The sequence below is a fragment of the Pelobates fuscus genome, chromosome 8 (genome assembly GCF_036172605.1).
Source record: "Pelobates fuscus isolate aPelFus1 chromosome 8, aPelFus1.pri, whole genome shotgun sequence".
NCBI lineage: Eukaryota > Metazoa > Chordata > Amphibia > Anura > Pelobatidae > Pelobates > Pelobates fuscus.
This window is the reverse complement of record NC_086324.1, coordinates 32284591-32308470: the sequence shown is the minus strand read 5'-3', so window position 1 is coordinate 32308470 and position 23880 is coordinate 32284591. Positions and strand designations below refer to the sequence as shown.

At 39.1% G+C, this 23880-nt stretch overlaps 1 protein-coding gene across 1 annotated transcript in view; it reads left to right on the top strand.

The window, feature by feature from the left end:
* LY75 (lymphocyte antigen 75) overlaps positions 1-23880 on the top strand; it is a 176616-nt gene that overhangs the window by 134673 nt on the left and 18063 nt on the right. Inside the window, exons 41-59 of the mRNA XM_063429399.1 lie at positions 3432-3586; positions 5219-5329; positions 5614-5702; positions 5808-5974; positions 7238-7431; positions 9246-9388; positions 10004-10085; positions 10431-10502; positions 11747-11870; positions 12098-12133; positions 14280-14467; positions 16091-16149; positions 17305-17378; positions 17595-17737; positions 18076-18181; positions 19130-19290; positions 19406-19535; positions 22991-23220; positions 23319-23484. Of these exons, the coding sequence (XP_063285469.1) occupies positions 3432-3586; positions 5219-5329; positions 5614-5702; positions 5808-5974; positions 7238-7431; positions 9246-9388; positions 10004-10085; positions 10431-10502; positions 11747-11870; positions 12098-12133; positions 14280-14467; positions 16091-16149; positions 17305-17378; positions 17595-17737; positions 18076-18181; positions 19130-19290; positions 19406-19535; positions 22991-23220; positions 23319-23484 (2430 nt within the window). The remainder of the gene's footprint in view (positions 1-3431; positions 3587-5218; positions 5330-5613; positions 5703-5807; positions 5975-7237; positions 7432-9245; positions 9389-10003; positions 10086-10430; positions 10503-11746; positions 11871-12097; positions 12134-14279; positions 14468-16090; positions 16150-17304; positions 17379-17594; positions 17738-18075; positions 18182-19129; positions 19291-19405; positions 19536-22990; positions 23221-23318; positions 23485-23880) is intronic.

The window sequence follows — 23880 nt, the reverse complement described above, 5'->3', positions numbered from 1 at the left end:
TTGCCAAGTTCTGGCTAGGAAGGAGGGAGTTTAAAGCATATTGAGTAATATGGTAATAAGTCCCATTTCTATTAATGCAGCCCTTTCTGTTTTTATTTTAATTGACACACAGCAATGTTTACTTTTATATTTTTCCTTTTTAATTTGTAACTAACTAGGATTTCCCCAAAGTGCGAATAATGTAACATTTAAAATCATTTTGAATCATCACAGTTTTTTTTTTAAAGTAGCCAGAAGCAACTTTAACCCCTTAAAGACACATGACGGAAATATTCCGTCATGATTCCCTTTTTATTTCAGAAGTTGTGTCCTTAAGGGGTTAATGAACTTTAGACAAATAGGCCATAATAAATAAATGGTTAACCCATACCGGTACTGCACACTGTGAATTGTAATGATCAGTAAGGAACTTTGGAAAGAAAAATATAAAAAAAAAATAACCATGAAAATACGTTAATATGGTGTAAAGTAACCCACGTCCCCCATGTCAAGTGCAGGAGAACTTAGAAAACCAAAAAGGAAACGATTAGTTTGAATATATCCCAAACATAGACTTGCTGAGCAACATGGGAGTTATGCTCTACCATTTGCCAATGGCGCACCTTGTAAAACAATGTAGAGGGTAATATAGCATTTACATAAAAATATATTTAAAAAAATAAGTAAGCTTTGATTCAGGCAAAATAGAATGATTACATAAAATCAATATATTAGGTGTGTGCTGGACTGTGCATATCCCAAACACCATCCCACATATTCCTAACAGAAAGCCAAAATAAAGTCTTCTATGTCCGGGAGACTGCCACTACAGGTTTTCTCTAACCTGCAATGTTTTAAGGGAGAGGGACACTGCCCCCAGATCACTTCAATGAGATGAGGTGGTCTGGGTGCCTATGGTGTCCCTTTAAATAGGATGGTGGGGCGATAAGTACCAGGAGCCTTGGCCAGTGTCGTCTGTAGTTAAAGCGGCACTGTCACCCTGAACTTGCCTTTTCCCAAACGTTTCCTCTTCTCTGCCATTTTCTGTGTCAAAGAGACCCTAATTCCTACAGTATAATTACTAAAAAGCTGAAAGACCAAAGTTGGTCTCTCAGCCAACTTTACTAATACTAAGTAATATTTACTTTGCATTAGTCTCCCTCATGCCCCTACTTGCTATGCAGCGAATAGGGGCATGTCTACTAAACGGCTCACTGATGTAAAAAAAAAAAACCCTCCCCAATCTAATAAAGGGGGACCCATGGTGGGGCACCTATTGGGAAATTAATGAGTTTTTACCAATTTGTGCACGTCACCTTGATCCTTTTAACATTGACATACGTATTGAGTGTGGGAGTGACATCACACTTGGGTGATACTATAGCTGCACTTGGTTTTAGGCCACTGTTCCTTGAGACTGCTCTGTTTTTCACCTATTATAATAATTAACTGGGGAGGAGGGGGGCATAGTCCCCCTAAACCCCCACTCATTACCCCGCGAGTAAAATCTATTAAACTAAACCGTAAACAGGGGACCTAGTATCCCCCATCCATTGCTGTCTGTGGGGGCCCTAAGTGATAAGCGGGGGGGGGGGGGCTAATGCATTGGCGACGGGAGTGAGCTAATAGTAAAATTACAGATATTGAAAGAAGATTGGTACAGACTATATATACCAACAAGTGGAGCGCTGTGAAAATGTGAATGATAAAAGGGGTACACTCACCCCTTCAATAAAGTAACAATCTTGAGAATATACATTTGAATGTACATACAAAAAGAAAAATATAGTGCAGATGGTTTTGGAATAAGAATGAGTTATAGTGACGAGTGACTAGAACCACTCACATGGACTGGAGCCGATGTGGTATTGGCTCCATAAGTAAATCCTTTTTGCTCTTAGGGCAGCAACACACCCCTTGTTCCAAACGATATTCCTCCAAGGATATGGAACAAGAAAGAGGCAAACCAAATGTGTAGTACTGTATGAAAATATAAATAAGGTGTTGGTGGTAATGGTTGTGCTCACCTTAAACAGAGCCTTGGATTCCTGGCTCTGAAGTTGATTGGCAGTGTGCTAGTTTTGTTGGGATAGCACTCCCCAAATGAGGTTCCTGAGGGCCAGAAAGGACTTGATGGACTAATGTATATAAAATAATATAAAAGTAATTTATTTGAATTAAATTAAAACAAAATGGTAAAGTCAGAAACAAAATGTAGCTAGTAGGGGCAGAAAGGAGGTTTTAACAACCCTAATGTTAATGTGGGGGTCATAGTGACCCCCATAGAGTGACAGGGCATGGGGCGGGTCTAGGAAGTGGCGAGGAGCAGTTTGATCTTCATTTGTTCTTTGTAATTTCTATTCAATCATTCGTCTTTCTGGCTCATACACGAATAGCCGAAATTCCAGCCCGAATTTCGTACATTAGCGAATGCCCAAGTGTTCAACTGAGCATGTGTGGGAATTTTACAGCGCTCTCTAGTGTGGGCAGCCGACTTGTCCTGCAGGGCCTTCATATGCCCACACTAAGATGGCGGTGCCTATGACCTAGATACGAGCAAGGAATATAAAGAGGGGAAAAAAAGGTTAAATGAAACCTAGAGGCATTTGGGGTGGCTAGGGGGACAATGAAATGTAGTGAAGTCAATAGGAGGTTTTAAAAGAAAGAAATGCGGCCAAGACAGTACCGCTTTTAATAGAACTGCAGGAACAGTTATAAAGGGTGTAAAATTAAGTGCTGCACTGAGATGCACTCCCTGACAACATACAAAAACACTCACACATGCACACCCTGACACATACACACGTGTGTGTGTGTATATCTCACACTCGTACAAACACACACACCAGTGCGCCGCAGCACAGAGTTTGGGAAACGCAGGTTTATATAATACATAGAAGGGTAAGTAATTTGTAAATAACCTTTTAAATTCCAACATTAAAAGCCTAAACCTGAAAATAAACCCTTTTTAACTTAATTCTATGTTTAACTCCTTCTAAACACCTCACGTACCCAGAAGCTAAATTTAATTAAACACTCTAGTACTAAACTCAATATCCTAAACATAATTTATACTACGAATTTAACCTCTTTCAAGCTGTTACTCTTCTGAACATAAAACACCCTATACAATCTAACTCTAACATTAAGCCCTCTCTAACCTTAAACTCCCATTTTACCATAACCACTTCTAACATTTAACCCTGCATGCATTTGAACAATTGTAAATACTCACAGATTCAAACACAATACATTATAAGTAGGAATATGCACATACATACATTTGTTGTCAAATATGAATTTTATTTTAGGCCTACAATGTCCAGTTAATACATTCATTATGTTTTATCTGCCTTGTTTTTGAGGTTGGGAAGCAGGGTGTGCCTTAAAATTTTGCACCTGACATGTAAATCTATCCATGGTGGAGTTTTATTTATTTTATTTTTTTGTAGAAAGTGGAGACATTTGGTCCGGCTTCAGAAGCAATGATACCCCGGCTTTTTTTAAGTGGTCTGATGGAGAAGAGACTGATTTTACATATTGGGATCTGAACGAGCCAAATACAGTTTTTAACTCTACATCGTACTGCGTCTCAGTTTCTGTAAAAGTAAGTTTTCTACTCATCACCGTAGGGATATTCCTCAAAAGTGACCGTTTCATTGGTCTGAGTGAAGAATTAAATACACTGTAGTCACCAAACAACTTTTAGCTTAATTAAGCACTTTTTGTGTTTAGACCATGCCTCTGAAGTCTCACTGCCATTTAGGAATTACAGCACATTTGTTTATACAGCCCTATCCTCACGTCCCCTGGCTGTGAATAACACTGCCTGTTTGAAAGCAAAATGGTTTCATTTTAAACCAGTTGTTGCTTTCTTTAAAAGCGTTTAACTAATACTCTGCAAATTGTACTTTAATCACACGCGAGGCTCCTGCAGGGTATAGCAAGCTATTAACGGAGCAGGAGATAAGAAATTCTAAACTAAACAGGAATTATAAACATTAGATGACTTTACACAGGAAGTGTTTAGGAAGGTTGCCCAAGTCACATGCAGGGTAGGTGTGACTAGGGCTTTATACAAAAAATGATTTAGCTCAAAAATGTCAGAGAATTGAGCAGTGAGACTACAGGGGCATGATCTATGCACCAAAACTGCTTCATTAAAGCAACACTATAGTCCCCTAAACAACTTTAGCTTAATTAAGCAGTTTTGGTGTATATATCATGCTTCTCAGGTTTCCCTGCTCAATTCCATTTAGGAGTTAACCCCATAAGGACCAAACTTCTGGAATAAAAGGGAATCATGACATGTCACACATGTCATGTGTCCTTAAGGGGTTGAATCACTTTGTTTCTCTTTTTGCAGCCCTTGTCACACCTCCCCTGGCTATGATTGACACAGCCTGCATGAAAAAAAAACTGGTTTCACTTTAAATCAGATGTAATTTACATTAAACAATTGTATCTCTTGCTCTGTAAATTGAACTTTAATTATATACAGGAGTCTCTTGCAGGGTCTAGCAAGCTATTAACATAGCAGGGGATAAGAACATCTAAATTTAACAGAACTTGCAATACAGAAAGGATAAACTTTAGATGACTCTTTACAGGAAGTGTTTAAGAACACTGTGCAAGTCACATGCATAGAGGTGTGACTAGGGTTCATAAACAAAGTGACTTAACTCCTAAATGGAAGACAATTGAACAGTGAGGCTGCAGGGGCATGTTCTGTTCACCAAAACGGCTTCATTATGCTAAAGTTGTTGGGATGACCCTAGTGACCCTTTATGCTAATGAATGCTGTGGCAGAAAATCATAGTTTGGACATGCCTCTCTGATTTGTTTCTAGGTATTTAGCCCTCTTTATCGGATCATATTTGGTCAGTTAGCCCCTTAAGGACCAAACTTCTGGAATAAAAGGGAATCATGACATGTCACACGTCATAAGTCCTTAAGAGGTTAAAGAGCTTTGCTGCATTTCAGCTAAGGCACCATATCATTTTGCAACATTTTCAGCTAAATGTTCCTTATGCTCATTCTCCAATTCTGTGACCCATACATTCACTAACTGGTACCAATGGATTTACAGTGGGCACTGTATATATTTTAATTAATAAGGGACCTCTCTGGAAACCTCTACATGGCTCTGTTAGAAAGATGTATCTGTTTTACTCTCCAAGTTTTTCCACAGTTATAAATCTATAACATGTCGATATTAGTTTTATTTATTTCCTCGTAGTCTGGCCGATGGCATGTTCGCCTCTGCAATGAAACTCTAAAGTATGTATGCAAGAAAAATGGTACGATCGTGAATGACACCCTATCGGAAAATCCTTGCTCAAAGTATCCAGTACGTGTGATTTTTATTTTTTTAATTTGCGTTCGTTATTTATGCATGTGTCATGTAAATTAAAGAGACCATGATTCAACTGTATAATGTTATTCACATAGCACTTTTTTTTTCATTTTATTACTTATTCATTTTTTACCTTCAACTTTATACATCCCTGCATACAATCTGTAACTTTCTTATTTAAGGATTGCTCATGTGTGGTGCTTTACAAAAACTATCTATGCATGGTTTATTGATTATCTAAATCAGTGACTCCGTTTTGCTTTTTGTTTTTTCTTTAGAATTCAAAGCGTCATGGAGATTTCTGCTATTATATTGATAAGGATGAAGTACTGTTTGGCACAAAATGCAACTTCACAGTGACAAACAAGTATGATCTTTACATTTTAACCCTTTATTCATTTCTGTTTTAGAATAATTGTTTAATTAAACTGTAATCTTGTGTGTATTTATGGTTATCATTATTTAATTTTAGCTTTGAACAAGAGTTTATTAATAGCTTACTGAGAAAGGAGCCCAATATCAAAGATCGTCATTTCTGGACTGGCTTAAGGGCAAGAGATATGTCTGCAGACTATTTTTGGCAAACTCCAAAAGGAAATCAGTACTTAACTTTTTCAAACTGGAAACCTTTTGAACCAGGTATTTTATGGTTTATTGCATAGAACTGAAAGTGTGTCTTTAAAGGGACACTGCGGCTACTAATACTACATTGATGCATTGATAGGTTTTGGCCTTATTAGATTTACACTATAGTCACCAGAACCACTACAGCTTAATGTATTTGCTCTGGTGTGTATTGTATGTTCCCTGTGGGCATTTCAATGTAAATGCTGTCATTTCAGAGAAAAGGCAGCGTTTACATTGCTGCCTGACGACCGCTAAAGGTGATTCCTAGTCCAGTGCTGCATCGTGTGCTCTGCATGGAGGCGCTGAACGTTTCCCAAAGAGACACATTGATTCAGTGCATCTCTATGAGGAGATGCTGATTGGCACAGCCTGCCTCTTAGTGTTTTCCTATGGGAAAGCATTGGATTGGCTGAAATAATCAAGATTGACCTAAGCCATGAAGCAAATGGGAGTAAAATTACCTTTCCACTGAGATCAGGGCCAGCCACTTCCAGACTATAGTGCCAGGAATACATGTTTGTATTCTTGACTGTATAGTGTTCCTCTAATCTAATGCATTTTTTGCATGCTCAAATCTTTATAATTTTTGCTTAAAATAAATGTTTTGCAGAATGCTGCACCATAAGCCTGCCTCGTTCGCCACATCCCTTCACTCCAGAAAAAGGCTTCCTTATCAAAGCATTTGCACACAGCTCACACACAGACAGCACTGAATGATCTGAACAACAAAACAAAAACCTGCATTAGAAGGAGATGACACACAGGGAGACATATAGATAGGATATCACTTGTTGTAGTTCCTCTGACTGTCTGCAGCCAGGTTGTGAATTCAAAATGTCTCACTGCTTGCTGTTAAGACCGTGTGCGTACTTTTAATTAGGAATTCCTTTGTGAATTAAAATCATAACGATCTCTGTATAAATTTAGTTATCATTGGAGGGGAAAAGGACATTTTCACTATTTTATTTTTTTTTAAAGTAAAATTTAGATGTATGAAACGCCATGCAAGGGTCCTGATTTTACCAATCTGAAAGCTTTTAGAAGGGATTTTTATGGGGTTATCGATGGTGAAGGCTTGTATCAGTGACTGCACTGTGTATTGCAAGGATCATGCTCTACTGAACAATTACTTGTTGGCAGACTGCAAGTCTTCCCACAAGCAATGTTTTTTTAATTTATTTATTTTCTTCTTATTCAATTTGAAATTACATATTGTTCCTCCACATAAATATTGGGTTAATTTTTATATATATTTATTTTAACCTGTGTTTGCAGCATTGCCTGGAGGATGTGCTGTAATAACAACTGGAGAGTATTTTGGGAAATGGGCGGTAAAAGACTGTACAAGATTTAAAGCACAATCTATCTGCAAGCACAGTATTGGACCAACAAAGCCTGACGAACCTCCTGAACCCGGTTTATCCTGTGCTGAGGGCTGGTTTAATGGATCAACATCTTACTGCTACAAAGTAAATCAAAATTTCACAAATATTGTGTTGTGTTTTATTTTTAATTTTTTTTTGTCTTTTCTGTTTTGGGTTTCCTTGAGTGCTGTGGATCCCATGATATTTTCTTTATATAAGCATTTTCACCAATATATTTTTTTATTATTTTTTTTGTCCGGGATGTGTCCCGGCCTTTTTTTTTTTTATTTTTTATTTTTTGTACTTGATCTTCATAGGCATCATCCAAAAATTAAAAAATTGGGGGCGTAGCCAGCTGCCATACTGTCCGGACGCATCCTAAGATCTGAGCCAACTGGGGAAATAACCCCGAAAAAAATAAATAAAAAAACAGCACAATTCAGCACGGTTATTGATAGCCGGGTGCGGAGAAATACTTGCCACAATGATGGAGACGAAAAATATAAGACCGCTAAACTCCCGACTACCGCCGATATTGACCTGCCATAGCGCCCCTCTCCGATGATCTATCTTACTCATCCAGCGAAGTTTCCCTTGCAGATGTAGGAGAGCTAACTTACCTGCAAAACGTACTGGGGACCCACCGGTGACGGAGAGTGCTCTAAAGGCCCTCCTACACAACCTCTGCCGCAACATTGCAGATATTAACTCCTTTAAGATCAGCAGAGTATCGGTGTGCTTACATGATAGAGGTATCTACTGCCACCCATGAGGCCTGTCTAACAAACCTGGAACAGGAACTGAATGTGTTGCGTAACGAACAGGCCCAGACACAAAGCTGCATGGAAGCAATGGAAGACTGCAGGAGGTGGAAAAATGTCAAGGTACATGGTATACTGGGCCACATTGGAGTGGCCGAAATCCTCCACCTAAGGAGGAGGCTATTTGCCCAGTTGTTCTTGGCAAAACAGGCCAAACTCATGGCCCTAGATGGATGTTTCCGGCTCCCAGCGCCTTCAGCTTGCTCCACCGAGGTGAACGGGGATGTAATCATCCGCTTTCAAAATGGGCAAGAAAGGCAAACATTCCTAATGGCGACCCACCCTACAACTTCGATGAGCACACCTTAACATTCTATCTATGACCGCAGAGCTTACATGCTATAACCTACCTTACAAATGGGGTGCCTCGCGACTCTGGAACTTTGAAAGATCAAGAGTCCTCTGAAATTGCCGGCACTTTACAGAAGCTGGGTCTGTCTTTGACACCTGAAGAACAATCAAATTCACCTCATCCACCCCAACCGACCACCTGGGATCCGGCCAGGGTTTGCCCATTCATGCCTGCTGCCCAACGGGGCAACCCAGCATCGACGACAGTTCACTGAAGAACACACAAACACACATCCTATTATCTAGTTTAATATGTATGCTTGTTTTCCTGTTATGCGGTTTCTTTTGTGCATTCTCTTCTACTACTATATTGTATGTCCTTAGTGACGCATTCCTTCACACCAGCTGGCTTAAGGGTTAACCTCATAATCCCTCTCCCCCACCACCCACATACCTACCTTTAAACATGACCTATACAACATGGGTGTCAGCCTCTGGGCTAACTTGTAAAGCATACACCTATACTCCAACTACTGTATCTAAAGGCACACAGCCTATAATGCCCTCTATCTCTAACCTACCACGCATAACTACTCCTTAAGGGGGCAATGGGCTCAGTCTTAGACGCAACAATGTGATAATTCTACCTTTACCAAACCAAAACTTAATCCTAATGTACAACAATTGCTTTGGATGCTAACCTGCTGTGATATGTTTTTGATTATTTGTCTATATATTATCTGTATTCTTTGTGGATTAAGAATAAAGAAAGATTGACAAAATTCATTTTTTTTTCAATATTACCAGCTGTTTCACTATGAAAGGCTGCTAAGGACGCGGACCTGGGAAGAGGCTGAGGGGTTTTGTGAAGAATTTGGTGCAAATCTTGCCAGTTTTTCTCATGAAGAAGAATTTAAAGAATTTCGCTCTTTTCTAAAATCAATGGTCAGGTAAGCTCTCCACCTCATCAGTTATCAAAACACATTCTAATCTTCCCTTGGGTCCCATCTAATATTATTTTTTTCCCCAAGGATATAGAATATTTTCATCTGTAATCACTAAAAATCTTTTCTTTAAAAATTAAATGTAACAAAATCAATCTCTGAATTGGGCTGTAATCTTAGCTAGGGGATTCTTTTATAGACAACTGTTAAAGGCAGACTCTGAGCACCCTAACCACTGCAGTGCACTGGCGGTCGGGGGGGGGGGGGAGGGGGGGGAAATATTGTTTAGAATACATTGAATGACTTACACCTGTCCTTATTCTGATTGGCTGTCAATATGTATATTGTTTAAAGTTTCACAATTTTGATTGACTTACTGCAGCTTAGGACATTGATGGTATCTTTTTGGTATCAATTTTGAAATAAATGTCTAAAGACCACTCAATGATTTAAAAGAAATGATTGCGCAATGTGCAGGTTTTATTTCTATTTGGTTAATAGTTAGTTGAGAAATCAAAGTCTGGCCTTGTAACAAATCCCTTTATAAACATTATGCCCTATTGATGTTTTACAGTTAATTCATTGTAACTTGGTTTTGATATTTTCTTCTCCTGCTATTAGTGACAGTCGATGGATCTGGACTGGCTTAAATAAAAGGAATGTGGCCTTACAGGGAAGCTGGGAATGGAGCGATGGACGGCCGGTAGGTGAAAACCTCCTGCTATTGTTATGCAAATACATGTATCAATCAATCCATTTAATGTTAGATCTCTTTCTGAACTAAAACAAAGAGTTTTTTGTTTTGTTTTTGTTCTTGTATGGTTTTTGTATTGTGGATTTTTTGTTTTGTTTTGTTTTCCCTTTTCTTGACGGCATCTGAAGTTACTTACAAGAAACCATGAATAATGTCGCCTTGCTGGCTTCTGTTCTGGGGTTTCTCAATAGAAAGTGGATTTCTTGCTGCTAAGTAGATTATTGGAGAAAGTCTTGGATCACCTACTGAATAAGACTTTCATGTCTGTTTACTATCTTTGTGTCTTCCTTAAAGATCTCTTCTGCGATTTTACCAAAGGAATTTGAAGAGGAAGATTATGAACTCCGAGACTGCATTGCTATCCAGGTAGGTTCTATAAGTCTGATCTATTCATGAAACTGGAAATTGTGGAGAATTGACAAGTCGTTTGCAAGCTGTACGCCAATATTTTTGCAACACTGTCCCTTCTTCTTCGCTCAGAATCTGTTCCTGCAGGAAAAAAGAAAATAATCCAGATGATTAAAAAATAATCTATCTTCACCCAGTGAGGGCCGACTGAGCTCTGCAGGGAGGTGAAAGGCTTCTAAAGCCTTACCATGCCGTGTAATTTGACAGGCAAGCTTACAGGTAAATCTTGAGCCTTGCAGGTAAGGGCACTGTGATTGGTTGGCGTTTGAGTCAAATTACATGGTGTGGGAATACTTTATGAACCTTTCACGCTCTGCAGAGCTCAGTCTGCACAGAGCCCTCGCTGGGTGAAGATGGATTATTTTTTGTTGTCGGGATTTTATTTTTTATTTTATTTTTTTGGTGTGAAGTATGAATTTTTTAAATTTTCAGGTATTTGGTTTATTGGTCCCCCCTCACTATTATTAGGGTGAAGGGGGGTTAAGTAAATTTTAGTCACTGAGGGACCCTAAGCTCCTAGTTAAATTATTTTTTCAACATATTAAAATTTCAAAAATATTTTGTGTGTGTGTGTAAGTTACAAAGCAGATACAAATTGTATCTTGTAATATCCTTCCTTCCTTTTTTTTTTTTTGGGACATAAAGAATTTTTTAATGACAAGCTTTCAGGAGAACCTCCCTTTTTCAAGTCTAAATCATTTCTGAGCAAGACGACATATAGAATTCAAAGTTGAGTTGTGATACTGGGGTTAAAGGGACATGAGTGCACTCAGATCTTCAGAAAAAATATTTATTACCCTCTACAAGAATGTTGTCTATTTTCTATCAAACCTGTGTCTTATCTGCACCATGTCACTTTAACCCCTGTATCACAACTCAACTTTGAATTCTATGTGTCGTCTTGCTCAGAAATGCTTCAGACTTGAGAAAGGGAGGTTCCCGAAAGCTTGTCATTAACTCCTACCCAAGGAGTTAAAATGTTTGCTAATGGAGAGTAACTCAAGCAGGGTTATTAAATTTAAACTCCACATTTTACAAAATGATTAAGCGTGGTACTTTTAAAACTTTAAAAGACAAATGTTTGTCAAGAAGAAAAAAAAAGTCTCTTCCTTTTTTTAGTGAAATTCTTGTGTAAACAAACTGGAATTAGACCTTCGTTCTTCTTTCTTTGCCCACATATTATGTTGTATTTTAACTCCCAGATTAATCAGCCGATGATAGGCAGATACAGGGGGATTTACAGCAAAGAAGAGAAAAGGCCAGAATTTACTTTAAAGCCATTTCACTGTGAAGCAGCACTCGAGTGGGTTTGCCAGATTCCCAAAGGTAAAAAGAATTTCATTTCCTATCCCTCTTTTGTTTTTGTGTATTATTTTTGTTACTATGATTTTTCTGTGGTTTTGTTAATTTTGTTAATGGGGTTTTTATTTATATGTCCTGTTGGGTTTTTGTTGTGTTTTTATTTTTTTGTTTTCTTGTTTCCCCTTCGCCACACACACTGTACACAGGGTTATGTCAAACTAAAATCCATTTTTATTTTATAACCTTGCTAGGTGCTGTAATGAAGACTCCAGTCTGGTATCAAACAGGTAATGTAAATCTTGTTATTGTGTAGAGTGGGAGTTACACAAACCAGTAACCTTTTGTAAAGGAAATTTAAAATTACAGTTTTATTGCTTGGATAGTTATTAATCTATATCCTGACGATCATAGCAATGGATCTCTGCCAGGACGTCTGTTTTCCATCTAATGTGCCGTAGTGTTTGTTTTACAGGAATCCCATGTTAGCAAGTTCTCTTGTAACTGCAGTGACATTCTGCAATAGTTATGTATTCGGACCATGTGTTGTAAATCATTGTGCTGAAATTGTTACTTAAGTGCGTTTTTCCGATCTCAGTTACATTATTTTCTGACATTTACCAATAACGAGGGTGGGGGGGTTAGCACAATCAATGGGGCTTAGAAGTAAATAGACCTATATGTGAAGCTTCATTATATGTACCAACAATTTTCCAGCTAAATTGAACTCTAATGCAGGTTACCCCAATCTAAGTAATTTTGGGGATGCTGTTGCTATACAAGTGGAGAGTTAAATCAGAACTGCTTGGCTGGTCTTAAACGGACACTACGGGAACCAACACAACTTTTTTTTTATTCATTTGATTGGTTTTGGCATTTTTAATATGCTGTATTTTCTATGCTCATATCTTTGTAGATGTTGCAAAAAATAAGTAACTGTTTCTGTATCTTTAGTCACATCTTCTCATTACAGGAACATAAAACAAAAAAAGATTGCCCCCCCCCCCCCCACCAATTTGGGTACCTAGGTGTGCAACTGACAGCACTAAGTGAGGAAGTCAAGCAGCCTGCGTGAAGGAGGAGACCGTATCTAGGCAGGCACGTTCTAAAGACATAACACCGGATACCAGTCACATGGGCTGAACAAACATTCCATACAAAGGATACTTCACTCAATGTAACACATAGTGGGGGTGTACACCAGAATTAAAAATCTGCAATAACATAACTTTTTCTATAAAGTCTATCAAATTAAACCCATGTTTCCTTAAAACTGCACTCAGGTCCAGACAATGCTAGCCTTGGATAACACTCCTACAATGACCAGGGCAAACGGCAGTAACTCCAGGGTTTCCATCCTTTTTCCCCCTCATTGGGTTTATATCTAATAATAGCTTGCAAAAGCTGCCGATCTCTTGTCTGCTGTCTTTGAATGCACCCCTTTTTAACTCTGTCCAGACTCTGTGGCTGTCCAATCACATATCTCCCAGTGCAGCTCAATGAGAAGTCTTTGCAAGGCACGTTCTCTGGGCAATTGCTGTTTCTTGAATTTAGCTAAACTGACCTAAGCAATCATGTAATAGCAAAACTGGTTGTCTGGTACATGTATGAACTGACCTTGTTTCACCCCTCTGGCTGTCAATTTCTAGTGCACTCTCTGTAAAATTAAAGCAAGCAGCAAACTTGATTTTCGGGGTTTGGAGTGTCCCTTTAACAATCTACTTGGTGTAGAATGTGGCACGTGTCAGATTTCTTTTGCTGACTTGTAATACACAGTTTGGCTGCTGCATTCAATCCGCGGCCCAGCTGCAGACCTTCATAGATGTAGTCCGTATCACTTAATGTGTCCGTTGCATGTCTGCTTGGGCATATTCTTCTAATGCCTGTGTTATTGAATTTAATTCACTTGTAATTCACAATAAAACCTTTCAAATGAATAGAACATAAATAATTGGAAAAAAAACTGGAGGGGGGTGAGTCTTTTTTTTTTTGTTGTTTTTTTTTTTTGTAGAAGAAGTTTTGAGTTTGGGAAAAAAATGGCCGCATTTTAATGAGGAACAAATCTATCACGTGCATTTAAGAGTTGTTGGTTCTCAGACTGATTTTTTTAAGATTTCTTAGCCAAAACAATGGATTTTAGCACATAAAAATGTATAAAGTTTAAAACTACTGAAAGGTTTGTATATTCAGCCGAGTTGTTCACCTACTGTTTAACCTTCCCAGTAATTCTAAATATTGAAGGGAAAAAAATCATGTAGCTTATATAATCCCATGAAGACTTAATACAGGGTGCATTGTAAAGCTATACACATGACCAGGCTAGAATCAAATGTAAAGAAAAGTGTTTATAAAATAATTTGACTCCTTTCATTACCATTGCATTTGGTTTCTATAGTCACCCAAGTATTTTCATAATGCCGCTACTCTTCCTTCCAGACGTGACGAAGTTGCATGGCACACCCCTTGTACATGAAGGGGAAGAGTATTGGATTGTGTCTGATAAGTATTTAACTTTCAAAGAAGCTGCACTGTATTGTGCAAGCTATGGAGCTGAATTGGCCACTCTGGATTCTTATCAAGCGGTGGATGCTGTGAAGAAAAGACTGAGCGAAGAGACTAAAAAGGTCTAAAAAGTATTTAAATTACTTTCTCTCAAGTTATTGTTCGTGTGTGTAGTCTAAATGTGGTATAATTAAATGTCTGCAATAGATGTGTATAGTAAGTGTCTGCTAACCTAAAGGGTATTTCTTGTAAATAAAGAGTTTGGGTATAAGTCAGGCCATGGTGGGTTGATGCACCCCCTATCTGAAATTTAGATGTTCCCTATCTATAACCAAGTTGTGTTTCCTTTGATTTCCTTGGACACTAAGTTTTGGAGGTGAACTTGGACTAAATTACTCCAACGAAAAAAAGATTTTGTCCTAGGGTTAATTAAAGGGCGTATTGCATAATGAAGCCAGGTTCTAAAAATTCTCCAACTCTGCCATCCTTTTGGATCATAACCCATACTTTGATTTAAAAAATAAAAAAAAAAATCTGTGTTTCATACAGTGATCTCTGCTAAGGGTACATATTAAGTAACTGCGCACACAAAAAAATATTTTTTACAAGGCTAGTTAAAATCACCTACCTTAGCAAACAAATATGGGCATTCAGTTATGCCATGTTGTGTTAAGCCAAACAGGCCCAAAGTATCTCCCCAAAGATCAAAGTATCTCCCCTGCCGGCCCATGCATTGCCAATCTTTGTCTGTCTTCTCAGGCTGGTGTGGAGATACAAAATTCTCCCTCACTTGCCCGCCGGTGTTCTATCAGATTTCGAGGAAAAGGTTGAATAGTCCTCTCACGAGCACGGGACGTGAAACGTTGCCATGGTTATCAACACCACAACACGTGTGTGTGTGTGGGGGGGGGGGGGGTGCAGAGCATTTGTCAGGGGTGCAGTGTGTGTTTGTGTACACACACACACACACATAGATATATATATCCACACACACTGCACCCCTCATAAGGGAGGGGGTATATGACGTTGTATAACTAGCCGTAACCTCAAAAATAATCAAAAATAAAAGATTACATAATGATGAAGTGTGTATCCTGGGAATATAATACCATCGCAGTTTCATAAATTTAATGAAATGGGGAGTATATGTATCGAAAATAAATTTACCCAGTTCAAATCTAAAAACAATTTCAATAATTCTCATCTTAATAGGACATTGTGGGAGTTGCATGATAGTTCAGAATATACCTTTAAGCCATCCTTGAGCTACAGAGGGCCCAAAAAAATGTCTTGCACCAGGGCGCTTTCTATGTTCGTTCCGCCACTGCTCGAAGGTCTATATTTTAGGATGTAATAAACCTATCCATAATATTCAGTGAACATTGGCGGATTTTTATAGTAAATCAATCAAACGACATACTAAGCATGGATATATGTATTCCAGCCTACAGTAAATGACATGTCACGTTGGGAAAACGCTGCTAATCATCATCTGTTTGCATGCGAGTTCGCAGTTAAAATAGCAGTTTTTCCAAATGCATTTTTGCTGCATTGTACTGTATTATTCAGGGATTTAGTAAATGCTGCTATATAATCTCCTAACTTTGCAAACATCTTCTTTTTTTAACGTGATTGCCTGTAATATTTCGTTTTCTAGACATGATATTAATTGTGAATAGAACCAGCATTTAACAATTCTGGATTTAAATCTTTTTTTCTTCTCTTTTCAATTTGTATCTTCTCAGCAAGAGTCCTACTTTCTTAGATGGTGGGTGAAATCTACCAGCTACAAAAGTCACACAGAGTAAGTATTAGTCGATCATAACCATGTATGTGAAATGTCAGTGTTTTCAACCCTTCGGTCAGGGTTGGCCTGGTACCCTAAAGGAAAAACACCAACATTCTTTCATTGGAACCTCATTAGTGTCACCATATTGACTTCATTCATTTTTATCTACAAGTAATATAGTTGGTAGAAATGCATTGTTAACACATTTATACATGTCATGTAGATGCATTGCTTGGTGTATCTTTTACAACACTGGTCATCTCTTATTGTTTTAGTTTTTTGTTTTGTTTTTTCTGGATTTTGACATTGGCTGACCTTGAACTAAACTAACAGCAGAGTTGTTCTAAGACTTCCTGTTTTGGGGAGACTGTGTTTCAAAAAGTGGACAGACGTGTGGTTCTAAACAAAGCAGAGGCAGTAAAAGGAACACTTTAGCATTACAAATACCAACCTGTCTACATATAGGCGGTCTACCCCCATGCTGTGAGGATTTAAAAAGTGAGTTCACTTGCCTTAACGAAGACCTCCTGTCGGTTTCTGTACCAAAACTTGACCTCCTTGGCTGAGATCCTCAAACTTGATCTGAGCCAATCCAATGCTTTTTCATAGCTTTTTTTTATTTAAATTTTTTTAGTGTCTGTCAGTGTGACAGTCACGAGAGGCACTTAGCTCTGCAATGTAAACATTGCTGTTCCTGCACTTTATTAAGCTGAAATGGTTTAGGTGTCTGAGGTGTCTCTATAAAGACAGGAGCCAAGAAGTAACTAGAGAACAAACGTAAAGTGAAAATGCTATGGGGAAATTCATACTTTGGGTCCCTAAACCTAACTCAGGAGTTGGAAGAATAAATGGTCATAGAAGGCGGTAGTAAAAGAGTGGTAGGAGAGGTTACAAGGCTAGAACCACGTCTGACTGTGGCAAACGTTTTGTGAAGAGCAGACGGTACAGGAGGTCAAATCCTAAAACAGCAGAAGGAATCCAAACGTTTCTTTTCAACGTATACAGTGTGAGTCTGTGCACTGCATGTATCTACTGCTACCACATTTTCTTCCCTTTTTAGAAGTATTGCAGCTATGAGGTGCTTTTTAATTGTCTAAAGATGTTTTGAGTGTGTATGTTTACATTATTTTTTTGATTTCCATTGAACCTCTTTTCTTTCTGACTCATTAGGTTACTACTTCATTATTACCTTGGCATGTCATTAAGAGATTGCTCATACATTTCTACATTGCCCATGTTTTCAGGTAGTTATAATAAGTTGTTTTTTTTTTATTTATTTATTATTATTTTTTTTATTTTTTTTTTTATTCTCTCGAAGTCTTTTGCTTGCACACTGATGGAAGAAAATTTGCTTTCTTAAACCAATGCTGTGTTAGCATGTAGAGCAAATTATCTAAAAAAAGACATGGTTCCTAATAATTTATTTATATTAATTTGGAACTAATTCCTTCCTTCTGCAGACCGTTTCAGTCAAGTTAACTGCAATCAAAGAATGCCATTTATATGTGAAAACAAAAACCAGTCCTTGTTGGAAATTAATAGTACAAAATCACAAATACAAACTGGAAGTTGCCCTAAAAACTGGACATCATTCAGAGACAAGGTAATCGCTGAGCGTCGTAAAAACTTCCTTAGAAGTTTAGTGGGGTTTTTTGGGGTTGGAAATAGAATATTCAAAGTGTGTGAAATTGTTGCCAAAATGTCTGTTTTGGTATGTGGTTATGGTGGGACTTTGCGGGTGAAATGTTTTTAATTATTTTTTAGCTGTCACGCACATAGATGTTTGTGTGTCCAAGGCATTACATGTATGTGTCTATAAACCGTTGCATATTGTTTATGTGGATCTCCAAATTTCCACATTGCGTAGCATATATTTATGCCACAATTTAATTATATTCATGTTGCCTTTATATTCCTTTTATCCCCTCAATTTATCTACAGTGTTTTCTAGAAATTAAATCTAAATATCTAACATTCAATGATGCCAATGAAGAATGCAGATTATATGGAGGAACCCTTCCTACCATCCTGAGCCAGTCAGAACAAGGTATCAATTAAAAATGATCATTAAAAATGCTGTAATGTTGGAAAAATAAATTTTTATTTATTTATTTTTTTTTTTTTTTTACCACGAGGGCCACTGCACCATATAACTTTAAATACACTACGTGTTTTTTAACTTGGTGTCGTATTCTCAATCTTAAAGAACCACTATAGGCACCCAGACCACTTCAGCTCAATGACGTGGTCTGGGTGCCAGGCCATCCTGGTTTTAAACCTTCAAAAGTTTTCATTGAGGGGTAATCCAGCCTCTAGTGGCTGTCTCCCTGACAGCCACTAGAAGCCGCTTCCGCGATTCTCAGTGTGAAAATCACACTGAGCTGACGCTGACGTCCATAGGAAAGCATTCGGAGCTGACTTCAGCAGGGGGAGGAAAGGTCACCAGCACAGAGGGAGCCAAGCGCTGGATTAAGGTAAGTGGCTGAGGGGGTTTTAACCTAATAAACCTATAGTGCCAGGAAAACGAGTTGGTGTTCCTGGAACTATAGTGCTCTTTTAAATTATACATTAGGCAGTCCTGAAGACGTTGTTTAACATGATTCCAATCAATCCACATTGTATCCTGATCTGTGAGAGACCTTTCAATGACAGAATATTGTGTATATTTTAGATTAAAATACACAAAAGGCAGACAGACTAACATGCTAACTGCATCACAGTATTTCATGGAGTTTAGAACTAGGGCCTTGATCTTGTAAACTTTCGAAATGATTACATACCGTTATGAAAAACTTCTGAAATATTTTATATACAAAAATGTCCGTAGACTTTTTATGGTGACTTCTGTAGAAGAATCATTTAGAAATTGTTTCTAATTGTGATCTTTTGGAAAGCTAATTAAATTGAGACCTGTACATTGCAAGAGAAAATTGTGCAACAAAAGTAAAACTTCATATTTACAGGTTTTCCTCCCCCCCACCCCCTCTCCTTTTAGATTTCATTATTCACCTGCTGCCGAGTATGGCATCTCAGCTTTGGATTGGCTTGCGTCTGCCTCTGGAAACTGGAAGAAACAAATGGATTGATAACCAAGAGGTCACCTATGTGAACTTTCATCCAATATTACAAGGGAGGTTTAAGACGTTTGCGTTTGATGTAAGTGTCTGTTCAAGAATGAAAATTGGCATACATGGGAAAACTGGTTATTTTTATTTTTTTAAACTGGTTAATTTTTGTTTTAATTTTTTTTTCTCGTTTGTTTGTTTTTTAGCCATTAAACGAGGAGCGTAATAAACAGTGTTTTTACATTCTCAATGACCCAGCTTCAACGTTTGCAGGAACGTGGGATTTTACATCCTGTGCAGAAAAGCAAAATGTATCGCTCTGTCAAAAATATAAAGGTACAGTTTGTTTTCCTTTTTCTACACCACCTGCAATAAGTATACTTATGGCGCGGGTGTTCAGTTTAGTATTTGTCCTGTCTTGTTTAAATAGTTTTTTATTGAAGCAAGTAGAGTACATACACTGATCAGCCACAACATTAAGGGGTGGGATATATTGGGCACAAGTGAACAGTCCATTCTTGAATTTTGTTTCATGTGTTGGAAGCAGAAAAAAATGGGTAAGCCAAAAGATCTGAGTGACTTTGAAAAATAATACAGAATTGTGATGGCTAGACGACTGGGTCAGAACTTCTTGAAAACAGTCTTGTTGGTTGTCACCGTATGCAGTCACAGGCGTAGGAACCGGGGGGCGGGAGGGAGACACACATTGGCCCACAAAATCATGTGGAGGGGGGACAGGTAATGGTAAAAATCCCCCCAGCAGGGCTCGATTGCTAACAAGGCAATTGCCTTGTTAGCCTCTGTGCGGGCGGCTAGCTGAGCTCCAGGTGGATGGCGAGGGAGCGCTGATTTGTGAGCTCTCTCTGCTCAGCTGTCACGCACTACTGAGTGATGCTGGGAGACGGAATATGACACTCCCGGCATCACTCTGCGGCGCGCGATGGAGCTGAGCAGAGAGAGTTCACAAATCGGCGCTCCCTCGTCACCCGCCTTTGAACTCAGCTAGCTGCCCAACTGCCTGCATGCCTGCCTTCCTTCCTGCCCAAACAACCCGGCCAGCAGCCCCACTGGACCCCAGGTAAAAACAAATCCACCCAGCTCTCCCAAAGGTAGACTTGAGAAAGGAAAGGACTTAGGGAAACTTACTTTTAGGGAGAGGAGTGGACATGTGGAGATGAGGGGACTCTGCAGAGGAGGGGATATGTGGACTTAAGAAAGGGAGAGGACATTGGGTTTTGGAGACAGAAGGTTGGCATAAGGACTTGGAAAGAAGAGTGAACTTATAGGAGGAATGTGGACTCAGGGAGAAGAGAGAACGTTGAGACTTGGAAAGAGGAGGGGATATGTGGAAATGTGATAAGGAAGGGGCCTAAGAAATTTCACACACACACACACACACACACACTTTAAATTTAACATTCTAAACAACTCCCAGTTTACTGAATAAGAATCTACCCTGCGAGTAAAAATGCTACCCTTTACCCTTCCTCCCCCCAGATTTGTGGGGTTCCTACACCCATGTATGCAATGGTTAGTACCTATCAAAAGTAGTGCAAGGAAGCACTACCAGTGAACCGGAGTCGGGGTCATGGAACCCCACGGCTTAATAATGCACTTGGGGAGTGAATGCTAGCCTGTCAGATCCCATCGCACAGAAGAACTACTGTAGCTCAAACTGACGAAAAACGTAATGTTTGTAGTCACAGGAGAAAGGAAAATGTCCAGGCACTCCAAGGCTTATGTATTGGAACTAAAGTGTCCAGCAGCAACGTTTCAACCAAAACAATCTTTTTCAAGCTTAAAAATTCAAAATGTTGCTGCTGAAAACTTTAGTTACAATAAATAAATCTATCTAAGCTTTGTTGTGCATGGACATTTTTCTTTCTCCTGTGACTACTCCTTGGGCCTTGATGCTGGTCCTAGGTTTGGTTGCTCCCAAGTCTCTCCTTATGGATAAGTGCAGTTCCTTGTCTGACTTTTGAAAAATGTAATGTTGGCCATGATAGAAAGGTGTCAGAACACGCTGTGCATTGCAGTCTGCTGCGTAAGAGGATGTGCAGCCAAAGACTAGTCAGAGATGCTTACAATGACATGAGCATCAGAACTGGACCATGGAGCATTGGAACAAGGTTGTCTAGTCTGATAAAGTTTTTTGTTTTCTTTTTAATCAGGTAGATAATTGGGTGGGGTGAATGTTGTTTACCTGTGGAAGAGATGGCAGCAGGATGCACTCTGGGAAAAATTCAGGCCAGTGGAGCCAGTGGTATGCTCTAGGCAAAGTTCTGCTGGGAAATCTTGAGTCCTGGCATTCATGTGGATGTTGCTTTCACAGGCATCACCTACCTAGAGATTGTTGGCTTCATGGCAGTGGTGTTCCCTGATGGAAGTGGCCTCTGTCAGCAGGATAATGCACCCTACCACACTGCAAACTTTGTTCAGTATTGGTTTGAGAAACATGACAGAGAGTTCAAATGTGGGCTCGATCTCAATCCGATTGATCATCTGTGGGATGTGCTGGAACAACACCTTTTTTCTTTCCAGAGAAGCCTCATCTTGCGACTTGCAGGGCTTAAAGGAACTGCTTCTAATGTCTTGGTGCCAGAGACAGTTAGAGTCCATGCCTCAATGCTGTTTTGGCAGCACAAGAGGGACCTACACAATATTAGGCAGGTGGTTTAAATGTTGTGGCTGATCAGTTGATCTAGTAAACATTGCAAAGTCAAGCAATAATAACAAAATGTATAACTCCATTTCAATAGAGCAACACATGCCTAATTTAAAATATATATTATAGAGCATAAAGTCTAGCTGGAAAAGACTAATAGAGTATTAGAGCAGCTGTGTGTGAGAGCTTTGTAAAATAGCCAAAATCTCAGACTGCTAGTTGAGACTAGATAATCGTAAAAAAAATGAAAATAAAAGATACACAATTAACGGATAATAACTTGTGCTGGGAACCCTCTATTTATATAACAAGCCAATATGTAGGCCTGTATGAGCAGGGAGATGTGTCCAGTAACACACTGAGCAGGATCCATGTGTGAAACAGAGCCCAATCTTAAAACATCTTAGACAGGTTGGTACTTATGTCTAGGGCATTGTTCTTGGGTAGGCTTGAGATCTATCCAGGCTACAAGTGGTGGCTAACAGGGAACAGTTCTAAAGTGCAGACTGGGAACATTGGTACAGATTCAAAAGACTGGCGATCAAGGTGACTGAGGGGTATTGATGACTGTAGGGATCTGAGCCTGGGTCTCCTGGAAGGCAAGCCCTACAGAAGGCCAAAGAGCTGACACACTCCACACTCGCTGGGCTGAGTGAGCCCAGGACATCACATGGCATTAAAAGTGCAAAGCAAGAAGGGCATCAAAAGTGCAAAGCAAGGAGGTCATCTGTGGGTGTGATGATTCCCAAGTCTGTTGAGAGGCCTACATCGATGCAGACGACATCTTGGTTGATTGCTTCAACGTCAGCTGAAGAACCATAAGGGAAGGTAGGGCCATAAGGGAAGGTAGCGGCTGTCTCCCCAACACACTGGCTAGAGCTGCAGTCTCCATGTGGAGGACCCAAAACCCAGAGTTAATAAGATCAAATGAGACACCCGCACACCAGTTAGCAGATGACCCCAGCCGGGCAGTAAATTCTAAAGAAAATAACAGTAATAATTTACTTGAAATTTCTCAGGACATGCCACTGTCTGGCTTGGCTGTCAGGCCCCGTTCCTTTCAGTTGTTTTTTTATATGTTCATAAATCTGTGTTGTGATATTATTATTATTTGTTTATTCTGCAGGGAAAGATGGAGACGATGTATCACCTACTCCAGTACCGGAGGATCTGACATATAATGGTTATAGGTACAAGATCCTTCAAAGTAACCTGACTTGGTATGAAGCCTTAGAACAATGTAATCAGTACAATATGAGTATGGCCAGTATCACAAACCAATACCAGCTTGCCTTCCTTTCTGTTCAAGTTCGTATTCTGAATCATTCCATGTGGATCGGACTCTCTAGCCAAGATGTAAGTTTATTTTATTTCATTTTGAAAATTTTTTTTTTAAATTGGTAGTGTGTCCTACTCTTTATGTTTTGTTTTGTTTTTCCTTTCCCCAATGCTAGGATGGAGTCCACTACAGATGGCAAAATGGTAAACCAGTGAGTGTTAATCGCTGGTCTGACCGTGACGGGCAGTTTGGTGATTGTGTTTACATTGACACGGACGGATTCTGGAAAACTGCAGTCTGTGGCACAGAATTACTGGGAGCCTTTTGTTATCTGGCACCAGGTATGGGAGGGCTATGATTGTCTTTGTTTTCTTTGTCTCACTAAGTGGTGTTCAGCTTTGGTTAATAACTCGGTAAATCAGCATAAAGGTCTTTCTCTAAATCTACTGCATATAAAGTTCTTCCTAAGTGAGTCAATTCTAAACATTTCAGGACTCCTCTGGATCTTCATGATGTAATGGTGTTATTAACCAAGGAATGCAAGTTGGACTGAATTTACATGATTTGTAATGTTGTAAAGTCCTCCAAAGTATAATCTCATATTCTTTCACTTTGGCTTATTCCATTCATTTTGCATACTCCATTTTCTTTTAAATGCATGTTAGAGATTTTGCAGTTTACATCACAGTCCGGTACAGTCCTGGCACAGCCAAGGCACACAATGTATTAGAGGAGAA